Source organism: Prenolepis imparis, unplaced genomic scaffold (genome assembly GCF_030444845.1).
Source record: "Prenolepis imparis isolate NDT839.2.m4 unplaced genomic scaffold, iyPreImpa1.0 SCAF_3, whole genome shotgun sequence".
In the NCBI taxonomy this organism is placed as follows: Eukaryota; Metazoa; Arthropoda; class Insecta; order Hymenoptera; family Formicidae; genus Prenolepis; species Prenolepis imparis.
In genome coordinates this window covers 10,132,458-10,144,306 of record NW_028141161.1, presented here as the reverse complement: position 1 = coordinate 10,144,306, position 11,849 = coordinate 10,132,458, and the positions used below count along the sequence as shown (strand labels likewise).

The window sequence follows — 11,849 nt, the reverse complement described above, 5'->3', positions numbered from 1 at the left end:
AAAAAAAAGCAGCGGAACCGAAACCACCCAATCGCGCCCAACGTACAGTCGTTTATCACTTTTCGGAGTCGGCAAGATGCCTATTTTTTTGACATTTTGCCGATTGTTTTCCTTTTACATCACGCGTCCTGACGTTTCGTTCGTAACGCGTTAATTATTGTCACGACTGGCGCGTCCTCTCGATTATATAAATTGACCGATAGCTTCCATGTCGCACGTGTGTCTTGTCGGTTTAAAATTGATTCAATCCGATAATGTAACGAGAATAAGTAGTTTTTGGAAAACGCTCGTGATAAGAAACTCGTTTGATTTTTGACACAAGTTTTTCTATTCGTCTCTACAAATAAATCCTTGCGATAGTATTATGGATTTTCGTTGGCGCTAAATATAGCATTGACAAGCCATAGCGTGAGTGTAAATACACTTTTTATGTCATCGCCGCTTTTACTTATCTCCTAATCGTGTCCTTAATCTTTTAGTGTGTCGCAATGCTAATGGCAGCGAGAGGGAATCTCGGTAAACTCACCTGTAAAAATGGTATGCATGATTTTTATAGTCTTTCGTTTTGTACGAAAAAAATTCTTCAATTCCTTTAATTAATATGTTTTATTGAGTAATGTAATTGAAATTAACATACTTGTAAATCTTTTATGACAATTGCATCAAAATGATATTAGAAGTTATTCATATATATTTGATAGTCACACGTTTTTCTCTTGCTGTTACAAATTATAAACACATGCATTATAAATAAATGTCTCAGGAAATTTCTCACAACAACACTTTCATTATAGTTATATTTAAATTAAATAAATTAAATTATATATATAAATTAAATAAATTGTATAGTTTTGGATTAATGTAGAATAATGTTGCAAACAATATATAACACTAACTAGTTTTCTAAAGAACTTTATCTCTCAACTTTCAGTACATAGAAGATAAATAAACTGGAAACTGTAAATATGACGGCTTGATTGCCAGAGATTGCAACATGAGATTTAATAAGCAGGAATTATTAACTCTGGCCACGCAGCCTTCACAGAAATTCGAGAAAGAGGGTGTTCTATATGTGAGAGAACGACAAGAAGGCTTCTTTCGCAGAACGGAAAGTGAGTTAGAATATATCTATATACAAACAATAAATATTTATTTGAATTAGAACAATAGCATTATCTTAGCATACAAAACTAATGCATGATTACTCTTACTATATGTCTTGACAATAAACTTATATAATGTATGAATTTTTTATTTGATGTTTAATGTAGAGCCTGCCTATCTTGTTCAGATTGTTAAAATATGTTATGACTAAAAATATCATGAGTAAAAAAAGCTGCATTTAAAGCTTTGTTTTAATAAGAAAGAGAAGATAATGTTATTTGTTAATATGATTTAAAATATTTTTATATTTATTAGAGCTTGTTGTTTAACATTTAAACATATATCTCAATAGTAATGGGATGTATTAAATGTATATTAATGTAATATTAATAGGTATGACAGAATGTGTTGCACGAAGTAGATTTTATCAGCTCCCATAAATCGCGTCCTATGAATCGCCGTGTGATAACAGCGGAGAGATACCGATATAATTCATATTATCTCTCTCTATTCTTTTATATGGTATGGCTTTGCACGAAATATAAAACATGTGTTTTGAATAATGTCAGCATTAGAAATTTTGTGAAAATATTAAGAGTAGAGAAGTTTATTTAATTATTCTTTTTTTATAAATTATACATTATTCTATTCTATATAGCTATTTTAAATATTAAAATAAAATAATAATTTAAATAATATTACACAAGATAAAATATTTAAAAATTTCCATCATTATCATAATGTATAGAATATACATATAATATAATCCGGTAAATTATGATCACTAAAATATGTTTTATCGTTTCACTCAATATAATTGCTAATCAATGACAATTAAAGAATTATTTATATTAACGAAATATTGATGAATCGATAAATTCTCATTTCATTTTTACGCGATTAGTCATAAATAGATTCCCCCTGACATCAACGCACAGAAAAGATAAATTATAAATAATATTCGCCTTTTTTACTTTATTGGGAAATTGTTGTGTGTGGCAGCTATCAGTACCTCGTGCAATTTCCACAGGTAAAAAACCCGAGAACAAAAATCAGAGAGGAAGGTCGCATAAGAGTCTACGAAACCTCAATTGCGTTACAGCTGGCGCGAGCAAAGGTACTTTATCCGAGTACATTTTGAGTATACGTACTTTTGCTATATGTACTTATTTGAAATCCTTCTCACGCTCCCGACATGATTTTTACATAATTAACACACACTCTTTAATGACCTGATTAATCTTAATTAACAATGTGTAGACGTTTTCCTCGACACTTACAAAAGACGCTTGCGAGGGTAATTCGACACACGCTTTAATGAAATTAATCTCGCATTTCATTGATTGCATATTAAAAATTGGTTGAAGGAAAATCGAATAAATAAACTGGATATTAAATTAGCTCGAATTTAACAATAAGATTTTTCTTATAATTTCTCGCATTTAATATGTATGTCAAATCTAATGTCTCTTTCTATCGAGCTTAATTAATTTTTTGTTAGCTTTTTCACTATTTGATGACATAGGTGATTTGATGTTTGATTGCATGCGTATTTATATTAAACTCTTGATTCTCGATTTACCAAAATATATACAAATTTTTTAATATTAATTCTTATTAATTAAAATTTTTATTAATTAATATCTTGTAATTAATATAATATTTTACTTGGCTTATATTATACTTAAATATACTTACATTATTTTTAGCAATTAATACTTGAATATATAATATAGCTTATATAATTTTTCTTAATAAAAATTAATTAAACGCAAAATTTACATCGTTTACAAGACATTATAAAAAACTCGCTTTTGGCAAATCGAGAATTAATTGCATGTGGAAATGGAACGGAATGATTTGCATGTTTCATATTGCTTTTAAGTATTCCAATAGAAGCTTCATATATAAAAATCATAGTGGTTTATAATTCACAAATATTCGTGTCACGAGACATAAATTACATAATTATATAATTAGATTGTATTAAATTATATATACATTTTATAAATTTTAATCCAAGAGTAAACGTTTTTAATACACATATTTATGCAATATTATATACACACATTACACATATATATTGAAAAAAGAGCATATATTTTGATTTAAATGTGTCGTGAATATTTGTAATTCAGGATCACATTGATTTTAACGAAGAGGATGAGAAGGGAAGAGATTAAGGACATATATAGCGATGTGATAATGAAACGTCGATAAGGGCAATAAATCCCACGAGAAAACTTGTTGGCTTTCGAAAGGGCATGCCTTGAAGATCGGATGTGTCATGTGTCATGTGTTGTACCAGATATAGAAATGTCATAGAAATATTTTATATAAAAATTAACAAAAAAATAATTTATGATAAAAGAAAATTTCATTTTAACGCTAATCAATACTTACAGACACATGAATTTGAAGTTTGAATACTGCAACAGATCTATTTCTACTTTTAATAGAGCTTTTACATTTTCATTTAGATTTATTATTATTATGATCTATCACGTGTCTTCTAAAATTTGATTATCGCTGCTAATCACCATAAGCCGCGAAGAATTAAATAACTCTGTTCTTCTCCTTCTTGTCTTTTCCTCTGTCGCTTGCTACCGTACGCGGAAAAACCACTCTAACAAAATCTTCCAGCGTACGAACGGTTGTGCCTAAGCCGCTGCTCTTCTGCTTCTCTTGTGCAGTAAGTCTCGAACGATGGTGCAGACTGCGAGGCAATCTTTTGTTCTATTTCAAATCGCGAGAGCAGTGGTCGGAGCCGCTGGGGGTCATCATATTGGAGCAGTGCACAGTCCGCGTAGATCCGCCCAGCAATCACGTCCCTTACGGATTCAGCATAGGCAAGTATATTGTCATCCGCGGAGCCTATCTTTCTTTTTTTTTTTTTTTTTTCTTTCTGATGCAACGGTGCATCGACAACGCGTCCGTCATCATCATTTGCATGTGTGCACGCGGTTTCAACGAACGTAGCGAGACGACGTCAAAAGCACAGAGGGGAAACATGTTGCAGTTTTCGACGGAGGCTTGTTTCAACAGTTAGGCGCCAATACAGCCGAAGAAAGGGACAGTTGGTTGCAAGCATTGCAGCTGGCCAGTTACGAGTGCATGCGAAGCCAATTGCTATCGTTGCGACAGCGCATCGAGGCCTTCAGCGAACACAAGCACGACACCGACATTCAAATGTTGCGGTTGCAACGTGGGACTTTCACAGGTTGTGCGAATACTGAGAGTAGAATTTCTTTTTGCCTGAATATACAAAAAGTGGCTGAATGAAATAATATAGCTTAATCAACATGCTCTGTAACACATTGATTATTTATTATTAATTGCGATTATATGCTTGTGAATATATATTTTTTTTATAATATTAAATATTATTTAGTTGATTGGTAAAAAATTTATTTCAAGATTAAATTTTTAAAATTATTTAACAAAATTTTTTATATTTATTCAATTTTCATTAAGAAAAGAAAGATATCGACACGACATTTATCACAAAACACAGTTTTACCATTCAGTTTTGTATTTTTATGAGTAATGATGGGACGTAATAATCAAATCAATTTAATATATATATTACTTTCATGTTGAATATATCTTCTCAGATCCAGCGGAAGTACCAATGTGCGAGATATCGCTAGCCTGCGATAATCTGTTATGCGATGGACACGGCCGTCCACCTACTCCTGTTTTAGAAATAGATGTACAATCGAAATCTTCCAAAACTTGGATTAAGTATGCACGAACGGAAGTCGTTGAGGTAATGACAAAAAAAATATTTAGAATAAAACTTTTTTTAAACTGTTAAACAATTTGCATAAACGACTCTTTTATGGCTCAATTTCAGCGAAGTAGTAATCCAAATTTTTTAACTACGGTAAGTTTCCGAGCTAGCGATGGCTTGACTACCGAAACGAAAATTAGAATAACTGCATTCGACGTTAGGGAAAGAGTCAGCCAGACCGCAACTCCGATAGGAAGTGCGATAGTAACGTTCAGCACAGTACAAGATACTCCGAGGTAATTGTATTATACCGCTATTAAATAAAATAGAAATAAAATTAAATAAAATAGAAACCCTGTAAAAAAAAATTTTTTTTTAAACAGAATTTTTAATTTTATTTCTAAATTGAAAATTTATATTCAAAGGAATGTATTATAATTTTTTCTTTTGTTTATTAGCTTTCTGTTATTTAATTATACATTTTTAACTTTTTATTATTTGTTGGTTTTAGATTAAGGATACCATTAAAGTCAGCGAAAACAACGACAGTCGGATTCTTAACGATTAATGTGTGGAATTTGGAGGCCGAAGATAAAGGGAATAGCACAGAAAGCACACCATCACGAAATGCAGTATATAGCAGTAATCAACAACAGGTAATGAATTTATTTAATCGAGACGTGTCTTAAACAAATTTGTTTTTATATTACTATTATACAGAGATACAGACGAGATATAGAGATACGTTAAAAATTTCATTCTTATCTTATATTTTTATGTAATACCTTTTAGCTGCCTTCGCACAGACGCTCCCAGTCGTTACCTCCAAGATTAGGAACAAAAATCAAGTTTCCACATCAAGGCCAATTAAAACTTCTATTTGCAAATCCATTTGTACAGACTTACAGGTAAGTTTCTGCACTTTTGACAATTGAAATTGAGATCAATTTAATTGACGCGTTTGTAGATATAATGCAAATATATTATGCGTAGATTCCACTCCGGACTAGGCGGTGATATATGCGTACACGAGATTATGGCGGAGAGTAAGCTCTGTTTCCAGTTTCCCCAGCATTTATTGTAAGTTTTATATTGTCATATATATTATAAGCATGAAATTGCAAAGTAAAGTAACGTAATGACAAATTTTAGGGGTATTTGGATACAAGAGGAAAAGGAATTACTACAAGAAGTAGCTGGAATGGGAGAATTAAGAGAGCCTTGGCATACGAAGCAAATCGAATTGCTCGATCGTCATCTTCATTTGTTACATCTATATTCTCAAGCCAAAGAAAACTTAGCCGCTTATAAAGGCAAGCATATTGGCATCTATATTTATTTGAATTCATTTTAATGAAATTTATTTTGTAATAAAGTATTAGTATGTTAAAAATCTGATGTTACATTTGATGATTCGGAATTTCAGGAAGTTATTTCAAACAATCGTCGCGGAAGAATGATCGTACTCTCGAATTCGCGCCTTTGAATTTGCATCTTCAAAGAATGTGGGTACACAACGACACGTTGAACAAGTGCGGATTTTACGATTTTATTAGCGTAGGAGCGTTCACCGCTCATTCCCACAAAAGCAAAAATGGCGGACTCATAAGGTATATAATATAAAATTAACCACACACTTTTATCCAAGTGATCGCTAACAATAAGATATCATTATTAATATATAATATTATATTATATTATATTATATTATATTATATATATTATATATAATATAATTTTATAATATAATAATTATATATGTATAATAATTATATATAATATAATTTTATAATATAATAATTATATATGTATAATAATTATATAAATAATATACATATTCATATATATACGTAATCATATGTACATACATATTCATATATATACGTAATCATGAATGTACATACATATTCATATATATACGTAATCATGAATGTACATACATATTCATATATATACGTAATCATGAATGTACATACATATTCATATATATACGTAATCATAAATGTACATACATATTCATATATATTCATATTCATATTCATATATATATATGATATATAATAATTAAATAATATAAATATAAAAATTAAATATATATAATTATTAATATTATAATTGTTAATATATATATATATTTTTTTATTGCAGATTGGTGCAGGCACTAAAGGAGTCGCCTATGCGAAGTAATCAGCTCTATCAAGGAACATCCAAGATTACGATGGCACATGATGCGATCCAAGCGATCAAACAATTACGCCGGGACGTTGTAGAGGCAATGAGATCCTTGATGAAACTCGCCAAGGAGAAGCAAACAAGCGGCATGCTGCCGATATGCGAGGATATGATTACAAAAACCAGGATCTTACTTAGTCTTTGGGATCCAGGCTTGGTGGAAGAGGCATTAACATTTCTGGAAGAGTATAAAGTCGCGAAGGTTCAAGAAGACTCGACCACGACATCGACCACATCGGATGACACTTTGACGCTAGACTTCAGGGTCAATCAATCATTATCACCATTCAGACGGATTACTCAACAGCTGAATTTTGATTTGAAGAGTCCCGATTTTGACGACTTCGTTACGCCTGATACTCCCGAGTGTGTGCAGGATATTTGGTCAAAAAGCAGCATTAAAAATGGCGAATACGCTCCCATATCATACTCCAGAAACGATGCGCCTAATAATAATGCCGGCGAGGGCGACGTTGCAGAAGAAAATTTTGTAATATTTCCGGATGTTGAGGACTATCCCAAGCAAACGGAAATAGAACAGACCGACGAGAACCTTCAGCGAAATTACGATAACGAAAGAAAAGAAGGTTACGACGACGAAAAGGAAGACTTAAAGAATGACGCCGATCCGTGCAAGCGTTTTCTAGATACCCAAAAGATGTGCAATTCACCGTCTGCAAATTACTACAAACCTACAGACGAGCCGGAACCGTGGGATCTCACTCAGTTGAATATCGAGGCAAGCGTCATGTGCCTCGTGTCAAAAGTGAAGTTTCTCTGCGGCAGATGTAGCAGTCCGGCTGTACGACTGCGCAACAAAGGTAGTTTAGGTAGATCGCAGAGTCTCAAGGGTTGCCTGCCGAGCAATCGACACAACGCCGAAGTCGTTACCATTCAGCCGAAGAACGGTCTCAAGTGCGAGGAGTCGAACAAATTGCTGGACGAGTCGAACGAACAGCGGCAGCAAGCCAGTCCAGGATTGGAGAAACCAGCGTTATCTAAAGCGAAAGAAGGTAAGAAAATCATATATTTATTTAAGTAATTTTTTATAGGTTTCTCTAGAAAATCCGTAGTAAAAATGTGCAACGTAATATGCATTATTAGGGATAACCGATACTTATTGTAACTCATCTTCCAATGAAGTGTGCCAAGCGGTCGACTCGATGACGCGAGTGATCAAAAGTAATTCGGGACAGAGGAATAAGTTCACCGAAGGTCTGGACTTCGCGTCGATCGTCGATTGGACGAGTGAGCTGAGGCCGAGCATGAAGAAGCTGCGGCAAGCTATGGACGGACTGTTGAAAACTGCCAGACTAACGCATTCGGTTTTTCGTGTACAGGAAGATTCGAAAGCGGCGCAGCGCGCGTGCAACGTTCGCTATAGACGAGACGTTTGCTTCAGTCAAGCGGTAAGTCTCTCATCATCTTCTCTTCATTATTGGAACAAAGGTATGTGAGAAAATTTAAGAATATCGCTGAAAACTTTCAGCTGACTGCCTTGGTAACCGGCATAATGGCGAAACTGTGGTGCCAACGACCTGACCCGATGTTTTTGCTAATACTTACGACTCTGGGACCATTGGTTTCCTTCGAAGGCCTTCTTAGCTATTACGGAGATGAGATAGATATGTGGGGTGATATGGCCGTAGCTGTCGAAGACACGCACACCGTCACATTCACTCTGTCCAGATGTGGCATCCAATCCAGGTAAAATAGAAACTTTAGAAATTATTACCATGATTTTTTAATTAAATTATTTGATTTAAATTATATTTTTTTTAAATCTTTATCTGAACGTAAACATTGCAGAATCGGGGGAAAAGCTAAGGCGTTCCAACTTCCTGTACCGCGTGTAGTAGGATCGCGGAGTGCCCTGACGGTGATACTTCCGGTTCCGGATGCGATTTACTCTCTCTTGCCATTAGTGCCATCCTCCCGACAAACGTTATCGTTCAACGTGACTCCGGTATTTTTCAATGTTGGCATTAACGAGATGGCTTCCTTGGCCGAGAGTCTCGGTACTACGAAGCCGCAAGAGAAAAGTAATATGGATAACTTTGACAGGCTGAACGAGTATTATTTGAGATTTAAGAAACTGAATCTACCGACAGAACCTACATCCACGCGTTGTGAGTATAAAACTAATTATATCCACTTAAATAATCTTCTTATCTAATCTATCTTCGATAATAGAGAGATTTTAAAATTAATACATTCTTCTATAGTTGCTGCTAGGTCGATCCTAGGCCATGCATTGGCGGATATGATGGTCAATTTAAAGATGTGCGTGCAAGAGAAAGTCAACAAGAATGTGGAGATCTTGCAATTATCCTCGCAGATATGTCGGAAAATGCGCGGTTTAAGATTCACTAGTTGCAAGAGCGCGAAAGATCGAACCGGTATGTCGATTACCCTCGAACAAGTCAATATACTGTCGTCGGAGTATCATTTGGCTGAGGACGAGTACATGAGAGCCCTCGACTGCATGCGAAGGTAAGTGTTAAAAAAAAGAAATATTTTAAAAGACATTTTATTAAAGATCTATATTATTATATACATATATTATTATATATAGATACGCGAAAGATAATGTATATATCTTTGACTTTTTGCGAAACGATCGATTAATTGCAATTTATCATATTTTTGTGAGAGAATTTTCGTGAATGCGTCGCCAAAATAATTTTTCTAAAAATTATATCTCATAGAAAATTTAATATATTTTGATTCACTTTCTTCATTGTTTGGGAATGTAAATTTTGGATTATTTGATTGACGCGTTGCTCCGTGCTGTTTCAGCGAGGGCTGCCGCCGGGAGAATACGTGGAAGAACATAGGTGTACGTAAATACGCGTTTAATAGCCTGCAGATTTTGACGTTGCCCAGACTCTATCGACCGCCGACCGGCACGTACGGATCTGCTCAATCTTAAGGAACCCAATTAGCATCGAAACATACGCATATATATTATGCGAAATTAAATTTGACTCTGGCTGTGTAATCACGGATTAACTTCCGTAGAGTATGTGCTAAGTATGTATTAGTACTTATTACAAAGTAGCAGAGATGTTGAATGTCGAGATCGCCGTTCAGGTAACGTGATTCTTTATAGAGAATTTATTGGGGACACGCGACTGGCACACGACTGGCACGTGTTAGGCATACGAAATGCAATCAGGGGCGTAGCAATAAGGGTAGCAGAAAAAAAGTGATGCTTTTAGATTTTTTCGTTAAATTTTTTTCTACGCATTCTAAGATTTAAGTAATTATTAGCTAATATAATTATAGCTATTTAGAAATTACAAGTTTTGTTGTCGAGCCATAACAGTAGCTATGCCCCCTTCCCTCGAAAGCACCGTGTAAGTGCATTATTATCTAAATTTGCAACGCAGAGTAGACGCGAGTGCAAGCTCGAGTATACCGGTAAATTAATTACCGTTACGTAATATATAAATTAATTACGTAACAAGGTTGGCTGAAAGTTTGCAGGAGGTGAATCGGATTAGAATCAAAACTCCCTCGTCGATTTCTTTTTATTTAGTTGTCAACTCTTAGGTGATTCTTCCAGTGTCATTAAATATTGTAGTTACTCTTCCATTTCGTCTCTATTTTTTCTGTGGTACAAGTTTTTAAATTTGATCCGATTCACATCTCCTTCTAATCCGCAATTGTTGGTCCGCGGTTTTTGCAATACGATGCTTCGGATATCATAAACGCTAAACATCATTATTTGACGCAAATATATTTCGTGAAAAATGCTGATATAAATCATGAATTATCGCAGCAGTTTCCATCTCACATTTGCATTATTGTGATTTTTAACGCTTGTCATATTCGCAAAGTATAATATTGCAAAAAGTCTTCATTATATCCAATTGAATTTATCGTGTTTATTGAATTGGTATTCGCCTTTACGGGAATAAGTAGCTCGGTGCCATCTTCTGCCATATAATTAATTATTCACGAAGTATCCGATAATATTAGCGTCATTTGAAGAAATCTCGTGAGATCGCGTACATGTTATTCGAGAATAAAGAGCGTTGTATTTAACGGGAGAACGCTATTCTTTCTCGCACGAATCTCGCACGTGCGTGAAACAAAATTATCGTGTTATATCCAACACTTTATCGTACAAAAGATTCCAGACACGAATAGACATATAGTCGTATTTCCATCACTCCAATTGAATAATCTATTAATGCGTTACCGTAATCCGTAAAATATAGACGGTAGATTCCAATGGAGATATATTGTTTTCAATAAATTATTAATTTTACCCGATGTCGAATCAACCGTTTGTTTTTTGTCCCGTTTTTAATTAAATTTAGTACAATAGAAAATCTCTTCCATATATATGATATACAATGTAATATCCAGTTAGTTATTTTAGATGGGCCTTAATTGAACAGAAATTGAGTAATTATAATTAAAATAACGGGAGAGAAACTTTAAAAATTACGAAAAGTAGCGCTGAAAACAATTTAAATTATTCAAGTTTTTTCGAGAGAAATCTCGCCCTGTTCACCAGATGGGCTCATTATCCAGCACCCCGTATTCGCGCGATGCATTTATCATATCGCGATCCTATACGACGTATCTGTTACGATCTCAGGACATGAGTGCAACTGCAACGTGAAACAGGGTAGGGGCCGTATTGCAGGCGTGTGGGGGTACGGACGGCCGGCGCGCGAGACAATATATACCTGACGAGGGCCTGGTGTTGCCGAACACCTGCTCCACACCGGGTCCGAGTGGACCTTTGTCCAAGGACCGATATAAA

At 34.4% G+C, this 11,849-nt stretch overlaps 1 protein-coding gene across 7 annotated transcripts; it reads left to right on the top strand.

The window, feature by feature from the left end:
* The first annotated feature begins 5 nt into the window (after window positions 1-5).
* LOC145933355 (inositol polyphosphate-4-phosphatase type I A) lies at window positions 6-11,350 on the top strand. 7 transcript variants are annotated; one of them, XM_083032976.1, is made up of 19 exons: window positions 6-408; window positions 480-537; window positions 932-1,112; window positions 2,135-2,221; window positions 3,798-3,953; window positions 4,124-4,324; window positions 4,719-4,873; window positions 4,961-5,133; window positions 5,349-5,493; window positions 5,630-5,745; window positions 5,831-5,917; window positions 5,990-6,150; window positions 6,264-6,447; window positions 6,986-8,082; window positions 8,213-8,478; window positions 8,559-8,776; window positions 8,879-9,198; window positions 9,295-9,562; window positions 9,869-11,350. In XM_083032976.1, the coding sequence occupies exons 3-19, from the start codon at window positions 995-997 to the stop codon at window positions 9,999-10,001; spliced, it is 3,885 nt and encodes a 1,294-aa protein (XP_082889102.1). In that variant the 5' UTR covers window positions 6-408; window positions 480-537; window positions 932-994; the 3' UTR covers window positions 10,002-11,350. The 7 variants fall into 7 exon arrangements, with proteins under 7 accessions (XP_082889102.1, XP_082889100.1, XP_082889101.1 ...); XM_083032974.1 differs by having other exon boundaries at window positions 8,174-8,478; XM_083032975.1 differs by having other exon boundaries at window positions 4,106-4,324.
* The last annotated feature ends 499 nt before the right edge of the window (window positions 11,351-11,849 follow it).